General features: G+C 65.1%; 6 protein-coding genes across 6 annotated transcripts in view; 3 read left to right on the top strand and 3 right to left on the bottom strand.

The window, feature by feature from the left end:
• Positions 1 to 1,114: 1,114 nt before the first annotated feature.
• Positions 1,115 to 2,536, bottom strand: PFL1_04177 (uncharacterized protein; the record flags this gene model as incomplete). The annotated part of the gene is made up of 1 exon (XM_007881701.1): positions 1,115 to 2,536. The coding sequence occupies one exon, from the start codon at positions 2,534 to 2,536 to the stop codon at positions 1,115 to 1,117; it is 1,422 nt and encodes a 473-aa protein (XP_007879892.1).
• Positions 2,537 to 5,316: 2,780 nt separating this feature from the next.
• PFL1_04176 (uncharacterized protein) lies at positions 5,317 to 12,390 on the top strand (the record flags this gene model as incomplete). Its single annotated transcript, XM_007881700.1, has 2 exons — positions 5,317 to 9,205; positions 9,296 to 12,390. The coding sequence occupies 2 exons, from the start codon at positions 5,317 to 5,319 to the stop codon at positions 12,388 to 12,390; spliced, it is 6,984 nt and encodes a 2,327-aa protein (XP_007879891.1).
• Positions 12,391 to 12,753: 363 nt separating this feature from the next.
• Positions 12,754 to 15,557, bottom strand: PFL1_04175 (uncharacterized protein; the record flags this gene model as incomplete). The annotated part of the gene is made up of 8 exons (XM_007881699.1): positions 12,754 to 12,878; positions 12,983 to 13,055; positions 13,232 to 13,600; positions 13,715 to 13,999; positions 14,115 to 14,781; positions 14,865 to 14,971; positions 15,068 to 15,436; positions 15,534 to 15,557. The coding sequence occupies 8 exons, from the start codon at positions 15,555 to 15,557 to the stop codon at positions 12,754 to 12,756; spliced, it is 2,019 nt and encodes a 672-aa protein (XP_007879890.1).
• Positions 15,558 to 15,861: 304 nt separating this feature from the next.
• On the top strand, positions 15,862 to 16,807 carry PFL1_04174 (uncharacterized protein; the record flags this gene model as incomplete). Its single annotated transcript, XM_007881698.1, has 2 exons — positions 15,862 to 16,327; positions 16,416 to 16,807. The coding sequence occupies 2 exons, from the start codon at positions 15,862 to 15,864 to the stop codon at positions 16,805 to 16,807; spliced, it is 858 nt and encodes a 285-aa protein (XP_007879889.1).
• Positions 16,808 to 17,218: 411 nt separating this feature from the next.
• Positions 17,219 to 18,787, bottom strand: PFL1_04173 (uncharacterized protein; the record flags this gene model as incomplete). The annotated part of the gene is made up of 3 exons (XM_007881697.1): positions 17,219 to 17,350; positions 17,436 to 17,604; positions 17,727 to 18,787. The coding sequence occupies 3 exons, from the start codon at positions 18,785 to 18,787 to the stop codon at positions 17,219 to 17,221; spliced, it is 1,362 nt and encodes a 453-aa protein (XP_007879888.1).
• A 1,229-nt stretch (positions 18,788 to 20,016) lies between these two features.
• The window catches only part of PFL1_04172 (uncharacterized protein), a gene marked incomplete at both ends in the record, with an annotated part of 4,280 nt that continues 758 nt past the window's right edge, over positions 20,017 to 23,538 (top strand). Inside the window, 2 exons of the mRNA XM_007881696.1 lie at positions 20,017 to 20,125; positions 20,243 to 23,530. Of these exons, the coding sequence (XP_007879887.1) occupies positions 20,017 to 20,125; positions 20,243 to 23,530 (3,397 nt within the window). The remainder of the gene's footprint in view (positions 20,126 to 20,242; positions 23,531 to 23,538) is intronic.

Below are 23,538 nucleotides of genomic sequence, written 5' to 3'. Positions count from 1 at the left end.
CAGAGGGTCCGGTTTGATGCCAATCCCGGCTCAATCGCGGACTACATCTCAACAGAGATGTTAATTGCATACATCACAAATATCAAAAACCACTTTGGCAGCCACATCAAGAAGCTCATCAAGAGCAAGATCGACCTCACGGCATTTGAGGAGGGCGAGCACCGGCGCGTCGGCCGTTTCAAGCACAGGCTTGGGCGCAACGTCCTGCCCCGAACCAATGACGCTCAACTGCAAGCATGTCTTGCTGTCATCCGAGATGTACGTCAAGCCTATGGGGACGAGCCCAATTTCAAGATGGGGTCCTGGTACTACGACATCAAGGCCAACCCCACGCGGCACATCGATGTGATCTTCTGTGTTGCAGAGATCTTGGAGCAAGAGCAGGTTGCCAAGGGGCTTCAATGACTGGAGCAGCAAGGGCAGCAAGAGCAGCATGAGCAGTAGGAGCAACAGAAGCAAACATGTGCTTTGATGTTGTTGCAGTAGGCAGGGACCATCTGTGTTGCAGCATAGTTGACAATCTGCCCATATTGGCATCATCACCAGCTCCCCTGCAATTTATCAAGCTGCCTCAGCATCTTGCTCCCAGACTGCTGCATCAGCATCCTGCTCCCTAGCTGCTGCATCACCTTGCTCCCTGGCCATCTCAGCACCACAAATGCACAGGGTGACTGTTGCAGTTTGGCACAAAATGACAACACAACAGCTCACCCTGTCTTCAAGGCCTGAGGAGAAAAGCTGAAGACCTTGACATCAGTCAGGCAGAAACAACAAGCCCGTTGTTGTCAAGACGTCAGTGCAGCCTCTGGTGCGTGGCCGCGACCCTCTTGACGAATTTCCGCCAGCAACCCTGCTCGCGTTTACGCATCTATTAGAGTGTGTTTATATATGCATTTTATGCCACAGTTTTCATCCATTCGCTCGCGGCCACTCCTGGTTAGTACAATGGTCAGTATAGGACACTCTCACCTGCGCTTCTCTCCCTCCGAGGATGTGGACGGTGCTGTTCAGATCGGGGTTCGATTCCCCGGCCGGGAATACATGCTTTTTGCGTTCTCTTCTTTTGCCATAACGACGAGGAAGGAAAGGAGGACGGCCTTAGACTACAAGTTTACTATTCAGCAATGTGCCTGGCACTTTCGACCTGGTCTTTCGAGGATCGCTGGAGCGATTGAGGATCTTCTGTTACGCCTGTGATGCTGTGTGTTTGTGGCGGGGCTGGACTGGGGACGAGGAAGCTGCGGATCAGCTTGGGAAAGCCCCATACGGTCAGGGCGATGAAGGGGGCGGCGCAGATGACCTCGGACAGGTCGGACCAATGCCTGACGGCTGCCCAGTACGCGGGCCATCTGGTGGAGACGACGAGGAAGCCGCCCGCAAAGACGCCGCTGGGGTAGATGACGTCCAAGGCCCGTTCGGCAGGCGGCAGCGTCGTGTCCGGGTAGACCATCGACTGCAGCCTCTGGTCAAGGCGGTGCGGCAGTTCTCGCAGCGCGGCGCGGTGATTGACGAGGGTCTGCTGCGTGTAGAGCCGGACGAGGTCGGACTGGCGCTGCATCGCAGTCAGCTGGTTGACTACGCTGCGTTTGGCCACGAGCCAGAGTTGACGGCCGGCCTCGGACAGCCAGCGCCACGGCTCGATGCGGGGAACGGCAGAAGGATCGACGACGCTGGCCGTCTGGAGCCGAACCATTCTCAGTCGCCGAAGCTGACGGTCCTTTTGCTGGTTCTGACGGCGCTCTGCCTCGAGCTGACGGTTCAGTTGCAGGATCAGTCGGTCCTGGCGCGTCTTCACCGCCTGAAGGCTTGCTTTGTCCCGTTTTTCCGCCTGCAGGCTTGCCCGGAGCTGTCGTTGCTCCTCCCAGTCCGCCCTGCGCCTTCGACGGTCCAGGCGATGCAGCAGCTTGACGGCGCTCTTGATGATCTCTTCGCGCACTGCCGCCTCGATGACACGCCCAGCCGCCGGAGGGCGGACGCGGAGCTTGCGACTGGCCTTGTGGTAGTGCGCGCGGCGCAGGCCGTCGCGGAACTCGTGCTGCAGCCGGGTCGCCCGTATGCTGCGCCCGACCCGCCTCGACGAGTTGAGCCACGGCTTGCGCGGCCAGCCCGAGTCGCCGCTGGAGGTGGTGTCGTCGGCAGGTCGAGGCCCGACCTTGAACAGCTTGATGTGCGAGAGGTCGATCATGTCGCCGTGGTAGTGAGGCGCGTCCATCTCTTGGTGCATCGCCCGGCGGTGTGCGGCAGAGGAAAACGAGCGAGCGTGGCTCCGTAGCGTCCTCGTGAACCGGCTGCGGAGTCGTACCGACAAAGCGGCGGTGGCGATGTGGCGGAGCGGCGCCATCTCGTCGAAATATCGCTGCGGAGAGGTTGGTCGAGCAGACCAAGGGCGGGAGAGTGGGAGGCAAAGAGATAGGTGGCGGGCAAGGCGTGGACCTCGACAGCCTTTTAGGGGCCCGCAAAGCGACTTCGAGTTCTTATCATCCAGCTGCTTGGAGAATAGTCTGTGGTCCGCCAGCTGACGAGCTGAGCTGGCCATTGTGCCCCCTTTTGCGAAGCGAAGAGGCCCGTGTCGAGGCGTGCTGGGTTCGCGTCGTGGGTGATTAGCTTGGTGACAGGTGCGGCGCTGCGCCGCGTCGAGCTGTCACGGACCTCGTCGAGGCCGTTCTGTCCAGCGAGGACCAAGGGGATTGCACTTTGAGGCGGTGCTGAACGACCGGATCGACGACCGTTGGCGACGTGGGATAGTCCTCCTATCGGCCCGGAGCCGTCCGACGCCCACCTCGGCCGCGCTTCATGGACTTGGCGCTGCGCAGAGGCAGAACGGCGCCGCGCCGCGCAGTCACAATGGACGACAAGCCGAATTGTACCCGAGGAAGGATCGCTGTTGAGGCCTCATCTTGAACAGCGAGGAGAGTGGTCATCTCGATGGAGGTGTCTACTGTACTCATCGTCGTCTTGATGGCGTCCGGCGGGTCCAGGTGAAAAGGCAGGCCCGGTCTCTGAGGTTGCAATTGTGCGCGACTTGCGCAGCCGAAGGCCACTCGGCGGCACCTTTGCGAAGAGGACTTGAAAACTCAGGCTGAAGTTGTAACGCCGTCTGATGCGGGCCTCGCTGCTGCTGCTGCTGCGGCAAGACTACGGATGGAAGCTCGATGGCCGGGTCAGGGTCGCGCGCGACCTTGCTTTGATCGGGTTTCGCCGTTCGGCTCACGAGCCGACTTCTGTGGCCGAAAAAGGAAGACGAAGGCCTCCGGCAAGGGTCCCGGAGGTTTCGAGGTGCTTGCGGAGCTGCGCGCTGGCGGAGCTCGAGGCAGGGCGAGCTGGCAGCTTTCTGCTTGTTCGACCGCGGCCTTTCATGCACGTTGCATCATTGCGCGTATAGGGTTCCATCGCCCTCGACGTTCGCCGCCTGCTTGGCCTTCGTCTTCGCGCGCCGGATGGGGCCTTCCTCGCTGAACAGCCTCGAGGCCGGCGACGAAGAGCATCGACGAGGACGGAGGGAGGATCCGTCTCTGTGAATCAAGGGTCCTCCGACATCGCTCCACCGCTCTGGGGTGCTCACGTCCGGTCGAGCAGGAGAGCTGAAGAGCTGCCCCGGATCGTCAAGCTCAGAGGTCCGGCGAAGCGAGTCGGCTGAAGCGAGCCTTCGGATGGCAATCGATACGATGCTGGCGCACGACACGTAGGACACGACGACGACGACGACGACGACGACGACGACAGCGGTGGCAGCTTCGCCGTGCTCCGTCCCCACCTGGTCGTCGTTGTCGAGGACCAGGGTCCTGGGGTGCGCCAATCGAGGACAGAAGCAGCCGACAAGCAGCAGACGAAGTTGGCAGTAGTAGTAGCCAGGAGGGTGCGCTCACGCATGCGACGCCGATCTTCGGGTGGGCACCCTGGATCGTGCAGCCCAAAAGAACGGCAGGTCGGCAGCTGGCGTGCCGTCTAAGGTCGCAGAGCAAGCCTGCGCTATCCGGCTCCCGCAAAGAGGTGTACGATGCTCCCGTCGATGTCGTGGACAAAGACAATGGTGCCGCTGCCTGGCCTTCATTTCTTGCTGCTGAACACCTCTGACCAGAGGTCCGCAGATCGGATGATGTGTAGGTCCGCGGGCGATGGGTTACGCTCCCAGGTCCTGTTGAGGGAGGGAGGGAGGGCGTAGACGGGCGCGGAAAGTGGTGAGGTGGTTTGACCTCCGCGAGCCTCGTTTGCCGCCAGATCGAAGCGTGTAGGTCTTGTACGTGCTGTGTGCAAAGGGACGTAACGCGCGAGGTTTGCCTTTGCGCACGAACTCAGGCAGCGCAGCAGGGCGAAGGAAGCAAACGCCGGTAGCGCGGTTGGTTGCTCGCCCGCTTGCTTGCTTGCTTGCTTGCTGCTTGCTTGCTCGTTGCTCCGCTGCAGGGCGCGCACGGCGAGCCGACTCTCTCGTTCTTTGGATCCGCCTGCTTGGTCGAGCCCGGGAGCAAAGAGGGGCCGCCTCAGGGGGCTCCCTCGTGCCCACGAGCCCAAGGTAGCTTTGCCGCTGCTGCTCACCGCCGCGCCTGCCTTGCGCACATCGTATACAGCCAAGCCCTATCGCCGTCTGGACGAGCGCCGAGGAAAGCCAAGAAAGAGATCGGCTGCGATGTGCCGTGAGCCAGGGAAGCAGAGCGCCGTTCGAGAGGAGAGGCAGGCTTGGGGGCGGGTGAGTGGGCCCGCTGCGAGCGATCCTTGCAGCGGGGCCAGCCAGGGTTGGATGCGGATGCCTGTGCGAGGCATTCCCCCCTAACTGCCGGTCCTCTTCTGCCTGGGGCTTGCCCGGCTGCGCTGGCTGACTTCGCGATGGGGCAGGCAACATCGAATCGGCGAGCTCTAACAGCGCCCGTTCCTCCTTCTAGCAGCGGGCTCTCGTCATCCTTGCTCGTCTGTCGACTGCTCGCACCGCCATCGTCCTCATCTTCCTCACCACCATCAACACCACCACCACCACCGCCGCCGTCATCACCACCGGTACCTGCCCATCCGCGACCCTCGTGTCGGCCGTCCTCTAGTCGAAGTTGAGCCTCGGCCCGTCGCTCCGCTCGGATCCATCCGAAGGGTCTCCACACAGCCACAGTCATCGGACAGCCCGCCGCCAACCATACTGCTTCGTAGTACACATATCGGAACAATCGATTTCAGTCTCGAATCGTCTCTCCAATCGATACCCCGCGGCGACCAGATGTCGTGCTGATCCCGTTAGCACCTGCCCCCCCGCGACCGAGCACTCGAGCCTCGACCCCGAAACAACCTCGGCAACCTGGTGCCTAGCCGGCGAGCGTAGGCAACTCTCCAGCCATGCCGAAGCACACCTTCATCGATACCATCCTTAAGAGGCCATCGCAGAGCTATGCGGAACCCCCGCCTTCCTCTTCGGCAAAGTCCGGCTCGAACCGAGCAGGATGGAGCGCCCCGCCGGACCTTCCGAATGCTCCGGGTAGACCGCAGTCGATTCTCTCCGGGTCCATGTTTAAGAGCGGCGGGGCCGGCGGCAAGGGCGGCCTCGGTCAGACGGGCGGAGGGGCCAGCAACGCGCCCTCGGTCTCTGGCATGAGCACCACCAGCCGCTTCAGCCGCTTCCGCAAAAAGGACCGCAGGCCGTCAATCTCCAACGGCAGCGTCTTCAACGACGGCGCCAGCAGCATCGCGCCCTATGCCGAGAGCAACGCCACCTACTCGCCAAAGAAGGGCCGGTGGTGGGAGGCAGGCAGCCTCAAGCTGGGCAGATCGGCGTCGAGAGCTCCCAGCGTGGCTGGCAGCGTCTTTTCCGAGCCTGAAGCCCCTCCGGCCATGCCCAGCTTCGCCGGCATCGGCTCCTCGGTCGCTCCGCCGCGGGGTACGCGCAGCGACTACGGCGATGCCTACACGCGATCGCGGTTCAATTCTGCACGGTCGGCGCCGCCGCCGCTGCCGTCGTTGCCATCCGGCGTCTCGGTCAGCAACATGCGCACACCGTCGGGCGTCGCTCCGCTGGGCCAGCAGCCGCCTTCGCTCATACGGCAGGGGTCCCGTAGCTCCCTCGGTCGAGGCAGCGCCGCACCCGTCGACCCGGCCGCACGCCCGACCAGCCCGGTGGGCTCGATCGGAAGGATCGGACGGACCAAGAGCACCACCGGCTCCCAGGACTGGAAGAGCTTCGTGGACAGCATGGCCGGCACCGAGGTGGCAAAGACGTGGGACTCGATGCCGAAGCTGGCGCCCGCATCGCCCGCCGGCACCACCGCCAAGTCGCAAGCCCGCGTCGAGAAGCGCAAGAGCGTCGTGGCGAGGGTGCAAAAGGAGCTCAACCAGGACGCTCAGTACGAGCAGCTCCAGCGCGACCCGGGCGTGGGCCGGCAAGACCTCCTGGCCAGGGCGGCCTCGCAGGTCATTGGCGAGCCGCCGCCGCTGCCGCCAAACATGCCTACCAATCTGCAGCCCGGCGAGCTCGTCAGCCCCGCGCTCAGCCACCGACTCAGCAGCGAGTTCGCCTCGCCTCCTCGATCGCCCGTCGTAGCGACCGCGGCCTCGCCTCCGCTGGGCTACGTGGCTGCAGCTCCGATCCCCCTGGCCGTTCCCGCCGTCCGGGCGGTGCCTGCACCCATCGAAGACTACACGGCGGCACCTTTCCCTGCGGCCGCGCCATCCTCGACGCAGGCGCAGACGGCGTTCGCGCCTCCAGTCCCCGGTGCGAGCAACGGGTTAGAGGCGGAGTCAGAATCCGAGCCGGAGACGGAAGAGAGCTCTTCGGACGAGGACGAGATCCTGGCGAACCAAACCCTCGACGTTGTGGCCGAGGAGGACGAAGAGACATCCAGCAACGGGCACAACCGCAACCACGAGATGAAGAACCTCCAGTCGGTTCGGGGCAAGTCGACGACGCGGCGCTACACCGAGTACGATGCGGTGCTGCGGCACCACCGATCCGGTAGCAACATGACCCAAGAGGTCGAGTTGCCCTCCACCGACATCACGCCCAGCATCGCCATCTCGAGGGCGCGATCGCCCTCTCCAGACGCCAGCTCCGCCGCCAGCGAGAGCCAGGCCGAGTCTCCGCTTTTCAAGCAGCCCGGCCCGGAGCCAGAGCTGACGCTTTCGTCGTTGCCCCCGGCCGCAGCCGCAATTATCAAGGACGACAAGGACGACAAGACCGCCAAGGTCGAGCAGCTCAGGGTCGAGAGCGACAGTGAGAGTGATGCCGAGGAGGATGCGCCTCTGCCTCCCGCCAAGGATGGCGGCATCGCGATGCCGCAGACCACCGAGAAGCCGTCAGAAAGGGTCAGGGACGAGAATGAGCCGTCGGATGCGGATCTCGCAACCAACTCGCTCGGATTGGTGGCCGCTCGACCCCCTATGGTCACACGCCAGTCGTCGGCGTCCGACTACCGATCGGCAAAGAGCGGTCGCAGCACCCCCACCGCCAAGGGTGTCACCTTCGATGGGAGCGACGAGGATGACGAGCCAAACGAAGCCACCGAAGTTGGCGCGGATGATGGCGCTGCGGCCGACATCTCAAATAAGGATGGCGAGGACGATGCGGGTAGCGACTCGGCTTCGTCCGCGGCGAGGTCAATGTCGTCGCAGCGGCCACTCAGCGTGCGTTCCTCGCGGTCGTCCAGGCCCGGGACGCTATCCAGGCGCCTCAGCGACATCAGTCTCGGCACGACCTTTGCGCTGAGCGGCATCGTCGGCGGACGCAGCAGGCCGTCGTCCCGGAGGATCAAGATGGGCGACGACGACTCGGACTCTCCCGCCGACCTGTCCGACGACGACGGCGACCTCAAAGCGCGCGCCATGGCCGAGCAGGAACGCCTCAGAACGATGAAGGTTGGCGACGACTTCTTTGGCCCTTCGTTGACCGGCCTCCTTGACCGTTTCGATCGGATGAACTGGTCCGACACCACCGTCAACCGGCTAGGTTCCGACGGCAGGGCGGCCTCGATCCGCCGGTCTGATAACGCATCGATTCGCAGCAAAAAGATTGCAGAAGCTCAGGACACGATCAACGAGGTGCGCCAGCGCCGCGCTGAGACCGGCCAGGAAGAGGATGGCAAGACTCGCGCCAGCTCAGCTGGTGGCCTGGCGCCGAGCTTTGCCGCCGTCTGGCTGCTAAATCAAACCGACGAAGTGGACCCGGATGCTGCCGCCTCGAAGGCCAAGGTCGACGATCCGCCCGCTGCGGGCGGCTCTTCGATGCCCGCTTCGACTTCCCTCCACGCGATCCCAAAGTATCCCGAATCGTCGGCCAGCAAGTACGCGAGCCTCTTTGCTGCCTCTGACCCGCCCAAGCCCGAGGTCTCGGTGCTCAACAGGCCCCGGCAGAAGCGGCCTGCTCGGCCCGACGAGATGGGCGGGCTGAAGATCTCGGAGGGCAAGCTCTATCCCGAGGCTCCAGCGCCGCCGCCCGAGGACACCAGGAGCACGCTGCCCGCCTCGCTGTCCTCGTCTTCGAGCATCTACAGCAGTGCGACCACCAGGCCGCCGCAGGCGGAGCAGACCAAGCCGTCTGTTGTCGTCGCGGGCGGCGTGGCGAGCAAGGACAAGCCTCCACCGGCAAAGTCCGCAATGAAGAACCTGCGCCACTCAAAGTCGCTCGCCGACACCCTCTTTTCGCTGCCGCTCCGTTCGCCCGAGGCCAAGGCGGAAAAGGCAGAACGCAAGAGGGAAAAGGAGCGCGAAAAGTCGCGCCGGGCGTCGATCAGCAGCGAACGCAGCACGACGTTCTCGCTCGGCGGCAAGTCAAAGAGCAAGCGGGACAGCAAGGACAAGAGCCGCAAGTCTGTAGACTCGCAGCCCCGATCGTCGATGGCCAGCGAGCGATCGCACGACACTGCGTCCGATATGCGAAGCAACGCTTCTGTTGACATGTCGGCTGCGGGCCCAGGGGTGCCGGCCGAGGTCAGCAGCCCGGAAGGCGTTTCGTCCGGCGTCGCGGACGCCGAGGTTGCGGTCCTGTCCGAAAAGGCGCTCGGTAAGCGGCCGCAGCGCGACACCGACGTCGAACCCGCTGCTCCTCGGGCCGACGGCACCGAAGTCAAGAAGTCGGTGCCCGACGCCGGCGTGCGTGCTTCCGAGTCGGTGGCCAACTTTGAGACGCCGGACCAGAGCATGGCCGATATCAGCCAGGCGTCGACCGCCGTGTCGCCTCCGCAAAAGTTCCACACGGCCAAGGACCTGGCCGCCATGGCGAGGGTCGACTCCCCTGAACGTGAGTGTGTCGCCAAACGCAGAGGCCGGAGAGAGCAATTGTTGGCTGATGCGTCCCTTCCTCTGGCATGCCTGCCCTTCTCGTCGACAGCTGAGCTTCCTTCTCCGTCGGATGCGCAAAGGAGGCTTTCCATGCAGATGAAGGCGATGGATGGTTTCTCGTCCTTCTCCCTGTCGGGCTTCAGCGTGCAGCCGGACGAGTTCAAAAAGGACTCCCAGATTGATGCGGCCGTCGAAACCGGAGGGGATATTGTCGGCAAGAAGGTCGCGCCTGGCGCGGGTGAGGCCGATGACGCCGGACTTGCGCCTGCGAGCGAGGTGCCGCACATCGAGGTTGACGAATCTGTCGCCTCGGACAGCCAGGACGACGTCGGAGCTGTGGCCGTGTCTTCCTCCGAGGTCAGCACGCCCAGCACCGCTCAGACCACGCCGGCCGGCTCGGAGCTGATAACCAAGCACGATCGCGACGGTAGTCGGGGCGAGGACGGAGGCCTCAGCGGTCTGGACAGGCACCTGCCGATGCCGCCCCGACCCACGCCCGCCGACGTCGTCCATCTGGCCAACGACGACAAGACGCCCACGGGCAACCCGCCCAGGCTCGGCATCAACCTCATCCCACCCACGCCACCGGCCGCCGATAACAGAATGTCGTTTGTGGGCGCACAGGCCCCGACCACGCCGACAATCCTGGAGGACGACCCGATGGAGGCTCAGCCGCGCAGGCCAGCTCTCATCTCCCGCTCCTCGAGCCAGAAGGCCGCCTCGCGCGCCTCTGCCGAGGGCGGCAAGTCTGGACAGGGCGCGGCCGACTCGCTGACCCGATCCAAGTCCGTCGCGACCAAGAAGAAGCAGCAGTGGCAGGAGTACCACGGCAAAGGCCTCAGCTTGCCGCCGGGCCTCATTGCCACCAAGGTCGCCTCGTCGGCAGACCGCAAGGGTAACCATGCTCTGCCTCCCCTCGACATCCCCATGGCCGGATCGTCTCGCAGCGAGTCGCCGAGGAAGCCGAGCAAGAAGCGAGCATCGGCTTTGCAGACGATGCCCGCCGCCAGCGCGACCCGCGACGTTCTCCCGGCGATCCCCGAACCTGAGCCGGTGATGATGGCGGCCGTTCCTGCGGCGCCTGTGGCCGCGACGCCAAGTTCCAAGTCGCATTCGAGGAAGCATGGCAAGTCCTCCGCAGTTCCTGGGGCGATCTCCCCGTCCTCGTCGATGACCAAGATCATGGCCGACGCGCCCCCGGTCCCGCGGATCCCCGAGGCGTTCCATTCCTCGTCGCCCGTCAGCAGCTCTGCCTCGAGGTTCACACCCAGCTCCGAGGCCATGAGCCGCGAGGCATCGTCTTCGGGCGCGTCCGAGGCCGGTTCGAACTCGCCAGCGCCCAGCCACGTGCCCAGCCAATCTGCGCGTTCCAACGCCTCGTGGGTGTCTTCGAGCGTCCACTCGGCTTCCGTCCGCAGCAGCCCACGGCCCGAGTACTCGTACGTCAACCACGAGCTGTCGCCGTACGCTCGCAAGATGCGCGCCCTCTCGCCGGGACCCTCGCCTGCGCCGACGCCCATGGTGTCGGAGGTGCGGAGGAACTCGCTGATGAGCGCCATCAACGAGTGGGAGAGCCAGGTTCCCGAGGATGCCGAAGCGCGCTCGCTGTCGCCGATGCCTTCGGTCACGCATCTCCCGTCGAGGTTCCCTCCGCTCCCCGCATCGACCGTCTCGCGGCCCAATTCGGTCATCAGCGCCGCCTCATCGCCTGCCGTCGTCCGCACCGCGCCCCTCGGTGCGCCCACCAACACGTACCTGCAGCCGCCCGTGGCCCGGGCACGAATGTCGCCGGATGACCCGGCCCGCGTGGCCAGCCCGGAGGCGTCGACGACGGCTCCGTTCGCCAGCGGCGTCAACGGCTCGGTGGCTTCGTTCAACTCGAGCCCCTCGGCCTCGCAGTCGGTCGCCAGCCTGCCGAGCACGATGCAGACGGTGCCGACCAGCTACCGGCCGAACAAGGACGCCGGGCGATTCAGCGGCACCGCCGACGAGCTGCTCAACACGCGTACGACGATGCAGACGATCGCGGTGTCGAGCGGCGCGTTCCTGAACCGGAGCAAGTCGGTCGCGCGGCGCAAGCAGCAGGGCGGCGAGGCGGGGTCCGACAAGCGCACCTCGCTCGACGTGCCGGAGCACCTGCAGGACGAGCTGAGCCAGACGACGCTCTCGCTGACGGCGCACACGCCGCCGCCGCGCAAGGTGTCGTCGACGCAGGTGCTGGTGCAGGTGATTGCGGTGGCCATCGACGAAATGGACCGGCTGCTGCTGCGCGAGCGGGTGCGGAGCGAGCACGCGTTTGGCTTTGTGCCCGGGCGCAGCTTCTGCGGGCGCGTCGTCGAGTGCGGCTACGAGGTCAAGAAGATGCGCAAGGGCGACATCGTCTTTGGGCTGCAGGACAGCCGCAAGTCGGGGGCGCTGGCCGAGTTCATGACGATCGACGCCAACCTCGTCTGCCACGCGCCCAAGGACTGCCTGACGACGGAGCAGATTGCCGCGCTGCCCTCGGCGGGCGTGACGGCCTTCCAGATCCTGCACAACCACTGCGCCCAGCTGCCGCGCGGCGCGCGCGTCCTCATCCTCAACGCCCACGACGCCATCGGCCTGCTGACGATGCAGGAGGCCGTCGGGCTGGGCCTCATCATCGTCGCCCAGTGCCCGCCCTCGGTGTCGGACGGCGTCGCCGTGTGCCAGGCCAACGGCGCCCACGAGGTCGTCGTCGGCGAGCCGCTGTGGGCCATCAACTCGCTCCACGAGTCGAGCTTCGACCTGGTCGTCGACACCATCGGCGGCCGGCGCATCTACGACGCCTCGCGCCGCATCCTGGCCTTCGAGGGCCAGTTCACCACGTGCTTCGGCGACGAGCACACGACGGCCAACCCCAACCTCAAGTCGCACCTGCGCAGCCTGCGCCGCGCCTTCTTCAAAAAGGACAAGAAAAACCTGGGCTACGAGTGGGTCGGGGCCGACTCGGGCGAAGACTGCCGCCAGGCCCTCGAGGCCGTCAAGCTCGCCGCCGAAAAGGGCGACATCTGCCCGCGCCTCCGCAGCGTGCTGCCGTTTGGCGATGCGCCGCGCGCCTTTGACCCTAACCCGTCGCGCAGCCTCGACGACGAGCCGGGCGCCATTGTCGTGCGCGTGTCGTAGTTGGCGGCGGCGGCGGTGGAGCAGAGGCGGCAGCAGCGGCAGCGGCAACACTGTGGCCCTGCTGCGCACCCCTTCCTCCTCCTCCTGCTCGTGTCGGGCCGGATCCTCACCCGCCTTCCCTTGCCCCGATCGTCACCGTATCGTCCACCTCCTGCGCTTCTCTTATTCTGCTCTGCTCCCTCGCTCCCTTTGTCCGCCGTCTCGGCGCCGCGTGCCTCGTATTTAGCGACCAGCCACTCTTTTCGGTCCGGATCGGATAATGGAAGACTAACCCTCAGTCGTTGTGCTCCTCGTCTGTCGTTCAGCGCTGTGATGCGGAGTGCCCTGTCGAGGAGAGGGGACGCGGGACTGTCTATGGACGGGCTAGAAGCAGCCCTCGAGGAAGGAAATGAGGGCGACGAGGATATCCTTGATCCTGATTTCGCCTTCTTGGGGCTCGTCCTGTCCCTGCTTTGGTGGCGGGTCGTCGCCGATGTTGGCGTGGTACTCTGTCAAGGGCGGCAAAGGCGCGAGGGGCGGAATGTGTGCACGTGTGAGCGGGATGCGGAGTGGGGACGAGGTCGGGGACCGGAAGGGGGGGAAGGGCGCCTACCTCTGAGAACGGCCACGACGTCCTGCAACCCGGCTCCCTTTCGCGAGAGCATCATCTTGATGTGCGCCTGCACCTGTTTGGCCGTCGTGCCCAGACCCAAGGAATGACAGAGAGGTGAGAGCGCGAGCCAGGGCGAGGGCGAGGGCGAGGGCGGCAGGAAGGAAAAGTGCGTGTGAGCTTCTCTGCACGACAAGCACGACGACCGACGACAACCGACGCCTGAGCGACGGGGCGCGCGCGCGCACTTACACCGTCATCCTCCATGCACAGCCACGCCACGGCATAGTCGACGAGCTGGAGGCAAAACAGCCCGCTCTCAAGGCGACGGAGGTAGAACACCTCCTCCTCGTCGTCGCCGATCTCGACGCCCTCGTCGTCGCGCAGCTGCCGCTTCTCGTCGGCAATGGCGGCCTCGACGTGTTCGAGGCGCGCGAGGAACGTCTCGCGCAGCTCGAGCAGCCGGTCCGTCTGGGCGTACGAGTCCTCGACAAACTTGGACAGCAGCCGGATCCGGTGCGCCGAGTCCGAGGCGAGGTTGGTAAAGAGCGACGAGAGGAGCGAGAGGATGTGCTCCGTATCCTCGGTCGTTGGTGACGAGGCGCTGGATTTTTTGGAGCCCTACGCAGACAAACGTCGACGAAAGAAGGGTGGGACGCAAGCCAGCATTCGTCAGCCGTCGACGAGCGAGGACGCTGCAGAATTCACCGACGCGATCTGCCACGACCGACGCACCTTGCCCATGAACGCGCTGAAGAGCGTCTTGAGGCCGAGGCACTCGACGAAGCGCTCGCAGTTGTCGGCGCCCGCGGCGCCCTGGAGGGCGTGGTCGAGCACCTTGATGGAGCGGAGGCGCGCCAGCTTCTTCTCCTTCATGATGATGACCATCAGCTCGACGCCCTCGCCCTCGAGGAACCGCCGCTTGTTGGCCGTCGTCGACAGGCACGAGCACAGCGCGTCGAACAGGTTCTCCATCAGCTCCGTCTCGTCGTCGTCGGCCGGGTCCCGCTTGCGGTATTGCTGTGCCGGCATCGGCCAAATGGGGGCAGGTCGAAAGGGGTGGGGCAGTGGAGTCAAGTCAGCCATGGACGAGAACTCTAATGGTCGCCCTCGTGCACGGCGCAGAGGCACTCACGGAAAGGACCGACAGGAGCGTGTCGATGCCGTCCATCTGGCCCAGCTTTTCGCGGTTCTCCTCGTTGCTCTGCATGACAATGGCAAGCAGCTCGCCGGCGTACCCCTTGTTCTGGTCGTAGGGGCCCTTTCGACTGATCCGGTCCAGCGTCCATTTGAGGTAGTCGGTCTTCTGGACGAGCTGCGCCGACAGCTCCGGCCGGAACGAGACCAGGTTCTCGAGGACCCCGAGCGTGTGGTAGACGCCCTGCATGTCGCCCTCGACCTCTTCGCGGTTGGCATCCGAAGAGGTGGGGCCGTCGTTGAAGCGGGCCAGGTTGGCGACGAGCAGGTCCAGCACCTGGTTGTCGACGAGCGAGTCGACCAGCACCCGCATGCCCTCCTGCCCCTTTCGCTCGGCTCCGGCGCGGGCCTCGTGCTCGTGCTCGTCGTCGTCGTCGTCGTCGTCGCGCAGCTCCTCGCCCGCATCCAGGACGTCGTCGTCGGTCAGCTCCTCGATCAGCTCAATGGCGGCCGCAGAGATGTCGACGTTTTCGTGGCTCAGCAGGCCGCACATGCTCGTTACCGAGCCGATCTTAACAAGCTCCGGGTAGAAGAGGCCCGGGTTGGTCGTGAGGATGACGAGGCCCTTGAGCTCGGCGTCGAGGTCTGCCTCAGAGTCGATGAATCTGTCGGGAGCGGTGACGGCAGGCACAGCATCAGCATGCCTCTCGATGGGGCATACGTTGCGCGCGAGGATGGCTCGACTCACTTTGTCGGGTCGTCCGAGAACCTGACGCGCATCTCCTGGTTCTTGTTGATGGCGCGCTCGAAGCGCAGCAGCTGCTTTCTCGTGTTGGCCAATTCCACTTCCGGTTTCTGTGCGATGCATGGAAGCGGGGATGGAGGAGAGCCCTTGCATCAGCGGCAGTGTCGCACTCGCGCGAGCTCGGGGGCCGGGGCAAGAGGACTGACCAGTGTCCTCTGCTCGTCGTCGTCTGCGCCGCGATTCATGATTTCGAGGATGCGCTTCTGCTGGTCGCTCAGGCCGCCGCCAAAGAAGCGCCCGCCCTCATCGTCCTCTTCTGCAAAGTAGTTTGCATCGTTTCCGGGGGCGAATTCGGCGTCTTGGTCGTTGTCGTCGTCGCCCTCGTCGGCGACGGTGGCACGGGGTCGAGAGGGGCCGGCGGGCTCGAGTCGCTCCTGTTGGCCGTCTGCGTCGCGATCACGGAGGGCAGAGGATGCGTCGGTGGAGGTCGAGGATGTCTTTGCCGCCTTGAGCGCCTCTGCGGTTGGCTCTGACCATTTGCGCTTGTTGAGCGAGGAAGATGAGAGCTTGGGAAGCTGCAGAGAGGACGGGGGTGGGGGGTCAGAAGCCGGGTCAGCATGGGGCCAGCGGTCGAGGGTTGATGATGGCCGAGGAGGATCGGCGCCTGCTCACGTTGAAGAGCTTGTCTACGTCCATGGCCTGGGTTGAGTTGCGAGTGGTGATGGCAGCGGGGTCGTGATGGTGAAAGTGAAGGAGAGGAGGGAAGGGGCGCCGGTGTTGATTGCGGGTCGAAGTTGCCAGAATGAGGCGGGGTGTCGAGTGGAGGCTCGACCCAAAAAGGGCGCAGCAGACGCATCAAACAACGGCGCGCCCACCTTTCATCTTTCCTCGGCCTCCTCCTCTTCACCACCACCACCATCACCGCCACCATCACCGCCACCGCCACCACTCACTGACAGTGTGCCGCTCTCCCTTCGCCTCAGCGCCACACCCCTCCACCATGTCCGGATACGCACCAGCCTACCCAAGCGGCAGCGCACCAGGGCCATCCAGCGACGCCCAGGCAGCGTCAACCTCGACCGACCCATACGCCCCCTTCTACTTTTGGGACGCCACCACCAACCAGTGGGCATTCGACTACAACTCCTACTACGCCGCCTACGGCTACCCCGCCGACTACGCCGACCCCAACGCCATGCCATCCGCCTCCACACAGGCAGCCTACGACCCCTACGCCGCCAACGCAGCGTACGGCGCGGATCCAAACGCCATCTTCGGCCCCGCCTACCCCGTCGATCCAAACGCACCACCGCAAACGGTCGAGGCGGGCAAGCAGGAACCGATCAGAGACGAGAACGGCAGGATCATCCCGGGAAAGCTCAAAAAGGGCGAGACCAGGGAGACGGTGCTCCGCAAGGGCGCAGGAAAAGTGTGGGAGGACCAGACGCTCCTCGAATGGGACCCATGTAAGCCCTGGCCGCCCTCCTTCGTCCGCCCAGGCGCTCGTCGCTGACTTTCCCCCCACTTCGCCTTTCCCCCCCCCTTTTCTTGCAGCCCACAAGCGGCTCTTCGTCGGCGACCTCGGCAACGACGTATCGGACCAGACGCTCTCGGCCGCCTTTGAAAAGTACCCCTCGTTCTCAAAGGCGCGCGTCGTCCGCAAAAAGGACGGAAAGGGCCGGGGCTACGGCTTCGTCGCCTTTGCCGACCCGGAAGACTTTCTGCGCGCGTGGAAGGAGATGGACGGCAAGTACATCGGCTCGCGGCCCTGCCGGCTCAAAAAGGCCACCGAGGAGGTCAAGGCCGTCACGATTGGCGCGAGGAAGGACAAGATGCTCGCCATCAGCGCCAAGCTCGACCAGGAGGCGTACAAGACGAAAATGGGCGGCGCCATCGGCAAGCACCTGCGCAGGCAGGGCGGGTCGGGCAAGCCGTACGCAAAGTGATGCGATGCGATGCGCTGCGCCTACTCTGGGCGGCGGTGGTGGTTGCGCAGCCACTTGGTGGCCAGGGTATCTTTTTACAGGTCCACCGACTTGTGCGGTCCTCCGGCGATCAATCCAGCTCCAGCTCGACCGAGAATGCCATCCAGCCGCGCAGATCAGACCCACCGCGCAGCATCAGCGCGCCTGCGCGCCTCTTCCTCGTTTTCGGCCTGCATGCGCTCAATTTCTTCGTCGCCAAAGCGCAGCCCTCCTTCCTCGTCGACGCCCGGCTCGCGCGACTGCTGCTGCGACTGGACCTGGTCGCCCCGCTCCGACTCGTTTTCCAGGCACAGAGCGATCAGGTTGGCCGACCCTGCGCGGAGCAAGGGAGCAATGCATATAGACGATCGACGAAAACCGAAGACGGCAGTGTCAGCGGCTGTTCCGTAAGACCAGCAATGCCGGGCCAGCAACACGCCACTCACGCAGGCCGAGGTCAAAGTAGAGCGGGTTGTTCTTGGCATTGAACATCGAGATGTGGGCATCCACCTCGTCGGCGGATTTCTGCATTTGCAAAGTCGTCGTCGTGATGCGAGTCAGCAATGGGACCACGCAACGAGCCAGGCGGACGGGGATGCGCGGGACTCACTGCGTTGTCCATGGGCGTGAACAGGGCCGCGCTCTTGCCGTCCCTAGGTGGCAGGATGATAAAGGTGCGCTCGGGCGTCGTCGTCTGCGTGCCGGCGATGCGCCGAGGCGGCAGGCGGGTGTAGTAGCAGTGGAAGAGGATCTGGGGTTGCGAGACTAGATCGTCGAGGCTGTTAAAGGCGCGGCGAGGCCCAGCGAGAGCAAACAAGAGCACGTCAGACAGACTGCCTCCCTTGATGGCAGGCAGACAGGCAGGCAGGCAGGAAAGAAGGAAGGCGCCGCGTCGACTCACCGTCTGCGCATCGCCTGGTTGTCAAACAGGTTGCCGACAAAGGCCAGATGGTCAGACACCCAGCCGTAGGCCCCTCCGATCTTGTCCTTGTTGAAGTAGGACGCCGCTGCGCCTCCTGCGAGCGCCACGGCGCCCGTGGCAATCAGGGCGTTTCTCCAGCCAGCGCCGCCGCCGCCCCTTGACGTGCCCGGATCGGGCTGAGCCCCCGCCGGTGCCGATGCCGAGCGCGTGCCGGATGCGTTCGGCGCGGAGTTGTTGCGCTTGTTGTTCCAGTTTGCGGCGAGGCCGACGCCCATGGGGGCGAAGAAGGTGCCGAGGGTCTGGGCCGTCTGTACGTAGCCGGCATACTTGTTGAAGCCGTTTTTGAAGACGCCCGGGTGGACGCCGTAGTAGGGGGTGTCGTAGGCGATGACGCCCGTGACCCTGGGCCAGAGGGCGGCTGGCTTTTCGGTGTTGGCGGCCGTCTGACTTGCCGTGCTGCGTGCGATTGCTAGGGCGGCGTCTACGGCGATGAGGCCTCCCATCGAGTGGCCTGCGAGGATGACTTTGACGCTGCCCATGCCGCCGCCGCGGCCGGTGTTGCGCTGGAAGTCGCCCGTGGCCGGGTCGATGACGGGTTTCGACTCGAGGTTGACGCACCGCTCCGTGAGCCACTCGACAAACGCGTCCACCGCCGCCGAGAGGCTGCCGCGGGTGTCGTAGGTCGGGTATACGATGGGCTCGACCTGGAGGCCCGGGTAGGTTTCTGCGAGCATGTGGGCGAGGCGCGAGGGAAAGTCTTCGAATGTGGTGTCGGAGCTGCCTTTGAATCCGTGTATGAATACGAGGAGGAGCATCTGGTTCTTGCCCTCGAGGCCGGTCGAGTGTACGCGCGGGTCTGGGATGGCGGTGGTGGCCGGGTCGATGTCGATGTCGATGGCATCGTCGTGGGTGGTGCCTGGTTGTGGTGGCGATGGTGGTTGTGGTTGCGGTGGTGGTTGCGGTGGTTGCGGTGGTTGTGCTTGCGTATACGCCGGCTGTTGTGACGCAGCATGGTCGGTCCATGGGTTGTCGTCGTCCATGGCGATGGGAGAGGGCGGGCGAGTTGGTGGTGGGTGGCGAAGGGTGCAGGTGTTGAAGAGGAGCAGCGACCCCAACCCCGACCTCGACCTCGCCTCCACTTTGTCTGGGTCTGGGGCTCGCCTGCCTGTGCCGGCTTCCACGTCAGCCGGAACCGAACAGGGTTGGACCCCCCAACTTGGACCCGCCGTTGGACCCGCCGTTGGACCCGCCGCCTGGCCCCGGATAGGGCGGCCAAAGCAGGCAGAGCGGGGGGCAGCTGCGCCTCGGCCTCGAGTGCTTGCTTGGCCCTGGCTGTCTGTCTGGCTGGCTGGCTGGCTGGCTGGCTGGCTTGCCTGCCTCTCTGCTTGGCTTGGCTGCCTGCGCCTGGCTGGATGCAGCAGCCAGGCTAACTAGGCCCTGCAGCTCTCATTCACCTTGCTTCGCTTTTTGGTCGTCCGTCCGCTGTCGGTCGGAAGGCAGCGCCATCATCCGCCGCCCTTAGCTTTGGCTCCTTGCTGCTTGCTTGCTCCCTCTTTGCCTGCTGCCTGTCCACCATTTGCCTGTCCGCCTGCCTTGCTTGGGCCCTCGGACGCACCGACGATCATCAGCCCGACCCACCGGCCCTTGCAGCCCAAAGCATCACGTACAGTCGCGCCTCATCCTCAACCACAACCCACCACCATCACAGCCGTCCCCCCCCCCCGGACTGCCCGCACTTCGCACTCGGCCTCGCTCTTCCTTGCTCCTCCCCATACACGCTGCATCGTCCTTGCTTCGCCAGCCATCTGCCCAGCTCATCCCGCGCCCTGCTTCATATCACCCCCATCCGCCTGCCCTCGGCCCATCATCTACAGCACCATACAGATATCTTCCTGCGCTACTACCTATACCGCTCGTCCAACACCGCTAAATTCTTACCGCCGCCACGCTCCAGATTCATCACGCAAGTCGCACCTTCATAGACTGCTGCACTCGCGTCATCCTGCCAACATCCACGCCGACCTGCCCGTGCGCACCGCGCCATCCCCCCTCGCCTCCCGCCTTCGCCTTAGATGCAAGCATTCCACGCTCAGACATAGAATCTCGCTCCTCTGCTCGGCCCCCCGCTGCCACAGCAACTTGCACCGCTTCTGTCCATCGACGCCGTCGCCCGCGCCTCGTCTGTAAGCTTGGCAACTCGATCTTCGGTACAGCTCGGTCAACCGCCCCTCCGCCCGGCCCAATCGCCACGATGACGTCCCTCACCACCATGTTCATCGTCGGCAAGGACGAATACGTAGAGTTCAACGAGTCCATGGGCTCAAAGGCCTTCCTCGAACACATCTGGGATCAGAGCCAGACCCCGCTCGAGTCCAGAGGTAGGTCCGGCCCCGGCAGATCACGCCGCTCTGCCTCTGTTCCGCGTTCCGCCACAGCTGACCCTTCCTGCCGCGAGTCCTCCGACCCCTTCCATCTTCGTACTTACTCGCCCGCAGACGTCTCGGCCGGCCACCTGCACTCGACTGGAGCCAGGATCTCGCCCACGCCTCCGCCCCGCATCGAGTTCCCCACCGTCTATCGCGTCAAGGGCAAGGGCAACACGTACAGGTCCAGCGGCAAGTACATCAGCTGGGACGAGCTCGCCCGCCTCAACCCGCTCGCCGTAAAGGCGCCCCCGAGCCTCGAAGAGTTCCAGGCGCGAGGCGGCCAGGTTGGCTCCGGTCCCCGTCTCAAGCCCGGCGAGCTTCTCCGGCGAGACGAGCCCATGGCCAGGATCCGCAAGCAGGCTTCGCTCGTGGCGTCCAAGGAGTTTAGCGAAGAGGATGGCTGGATCGGCGGGTCCTCGGCGAGCATCTATGCCACGGCCAAGCCGGCCACGCCGTCGCCCTCGAACTCGTCGTCCGACAGGAAGAAGCAATCGACGAGCACCACGCCGCTGCAGCAGCCAGAGACACCCGAGAGGAGAGTGCAGCCACCGTCGCCCTCGTCAAAGCCAAAGTCGCTCTTCGAACGGCTGGGAATCGATGAGATGACGACGCCCCCTCCCAAAGCCACCGAGCCCAGGCAGCTGCGCACCACGCCGTCCCCCGGCATCCGGCGTCCTGGCGCCAAGATCCCTTCTCCACTGCCCCTGACCAGCCCCGCGAGAAACAACGGGCCCCTTTCGCCTGGTGGCGCTCAGACCCCGCTGAGCGCCTCGCACCCTCCGCCCGAGACTCCGCTCAAGATGTCGCACAGAGGGGGCCCGCAGACGCCCGCCACGCCACATCACCCACTCTACGCCTATTCCCATCGCAACGACGAGGACGCCGCGAGGGCGAGCGGTCTGGGTCTCGGCCTCACGCCCCACAAGCCCACGATACCGCTAGCCCACCTCGGTAGCCCAGAGACCCGCGCGGGCTTGGTCCACGATCCAGCCGCGCCCTACACGCAGAGCAGCGACGGCTCTCCCTCGAACGCCATGAAGCCGGAAGGTGCTGCGCCTGCATCGGCCGCAGGGTCCACTACGTCGTCGACCGCCGGGTCACAGATCGAGGCCATGCTGGAGCGACTCAGAAAGGCTCGGACCGGCCTGGGCACGGAGGCGAGCATGTGGGCCCCCAAGATTGCCTCCGGCACGGCGCCAGAGCCATCTTCGCAGCCCTCTTCGGCTTCCAAAAAGTCGCGGTCGGGCACTTCAGGCGTCGCTGCCGCCGCCGACAAGCTCAGCTCGGCCATGGGCAGCGGGCGAAATGGAGAGTCTCCGGCCGCGTCGGGCAGGAGGAAGCCTGGGCACAGGCACAACGGACTTCAGCTCTCGCTCGGGCAGGGTATCGAGGTCATGCAGAACCTGGATGAAAAGGCCGAGGACGAGCTGCTTGGCGGCAAAGAGGAGCGCAACGATGCCGACGTCGATGGCTGGCTTGGCAACATCGTGCCACCCACCCCTGCGCTCGGTGCCGACTCGCCCCAGTTCGACGGCGGTGCCGACGGCAACGAGCGCGGATCGGGCAGCTTCTGGGGCACGGTCGCATCCAGTCCAGAGGCTCCGCGTGCGAGTCTCTTGTCGTCCCGGCCTTCGTCGAGGGGCAAACCCAACGGCACGGGTCACTTTGGGTTGCAGGAGGTGTGGAGCGGCGACGACGACGATGAGGAGGACGCTTTCGGAAGGGCTGCCAACGGCCAGCTGCGCTCGAACCGGAACGACGCTACAGTCGCCCCGTCGGCATCGCAATCTCAGAGAGCTCCTCCGCCTTCCCTCAGCTTCAAGTCCAAGACCCCGTCGCCATCGCGCTCGCAGCTGGATACATCGGGCGCACAGGACACCACCAGGCTGTCGCCATCCCCCTCGGCACTCGGCGCGCCTCGGAGCAGAGACGGTGCCCGATCGCCCAGCTCTCGCCTGTCGCCCTCGTCGCTGCCTTCGCCCCTGGATGACTCGGACGGCGATGCTGATGTCGAGGACGATGCCGACAGGGCCTCGCACAACTCGCGCAGGTCGAAGCCAAGGTCGTCGCCGAGCAACAGGAACGGGCGCTACGACGACGGGTCCTCCAAGGGAGCGTCATCTGACGCCGGGCGCTCGCAGAAGGGCAAGCGTGATGCATCCGAGAGAAAGCGGGGCCGCCGATCTAGCCAGAGTCAGGAGACCAAAGGCCGCGACGCCGCGGACGCCACCTCGAGCGACCAGAAGCATTCGGAAGTGTCTCCAGCCAAGACACCCGTGCTTGCCGCAGAAGAGAGCACAGGAAAGGCTCAAGAGGCAAGTCCAACTCTGCGAGGCGACTCAACGGAAGCCGCCCTGGCGACTGGCCCGAAGGATGCCGAGCCCGACGCGCCAACCGACTCGGGCACGCCCGGCGATGCTGTACCGGACGTGGCCGCCCCAAGCGATGGGCGGGCTATCACTCCCAGCGCCGAAGGCGACGCGATCCACGACCCCGCAAAGGCGGAGGCAAACGAACTGACCCCCGCCTCAGCCGAGGAACAGCGAGGCAGCACACCACCTGCACCCAGCACGGACCTGCCTTCCAGCAAGACCGCCGAGGTCGAGCCCGCTGGCACCGCGACCGAAGTCACGACCTCCTCGGACCTCGCTGAGTCCTCCGCTGTCAAGGAAGTGAGCGAGAGCGAAAGCACTTCCAGCAAGACGGTGCCCCGTTCCGAGTCTGGAATCGACTGGGCCGCCGACGACGACGACATCGACGACACCCTGCCCGACCTCGACGACTGGGGCATCACGATCCCGCCGACACCGAGCTCCAAATCGACTGCCCAGTTTGCGTCCCCTTCGACGTCCAAGCCGGCATCTGAGGCATCGACGGCGTCGGTGGTGGCAAAGGGGGTCGAGAGGCCGCACCCGCAGCCGCCGCCGCAGAAGCCACGAGCGGCGGACAGGAGCGGCGCTGGAGAAGCTCGCGGGCCAGCGTGGAAGCGGGCGGAGCGTCCACCGGCACCGTCGGCCCTCGACAGTCGAAAGGCACAGGAACCTCCGAAGGGTCCGCTGGGCATCCGTATCGCCGGCCGTGCTGCTGCGGCTGCTGCTGGAGACAGGACGGAGACGGCCAAGCCCGCAGCGAGGAAGGAGCTGCTGGACGGCGCAAGGCATTCGATGCACGCGCAGAACGGCAGGCCAGCCGAGGCTGCTGGGGCGCCGGCCAAGAGCCAGCCGCCGCCCGCCGCCACTCCATATGGCCGATGGAAGTCGGGCAGTGGTGCGGCCGCCAATCCCGCGCGCGGTGACGCAGCGGCGCCTGCCACAATGCCGAATCCCGCCGAAGATGCCGGCATCACGATCAAAGGGAGTGGGAAG

Source organism: Pseudozyma flocculosa, assembly GCF_000417875.1.
Source record: "Pseudozyma flocculosa PF-1 unplaced genomic scaffold scaffold00013, whole genome shotgun sequence".
In the NCBI taxonomy this organism is placed as follows: domain Eukaryota; kingdom Fungi; phylum Basidiomycota; class Ustilaginomycetes; order Ustilaginales; family Ustilaginaceae; genus Pseudozyma; species Pseudozyma flocculosa.
This window is presented reverse-complemented; position numbering and strand designations above follow the sequence as displayed.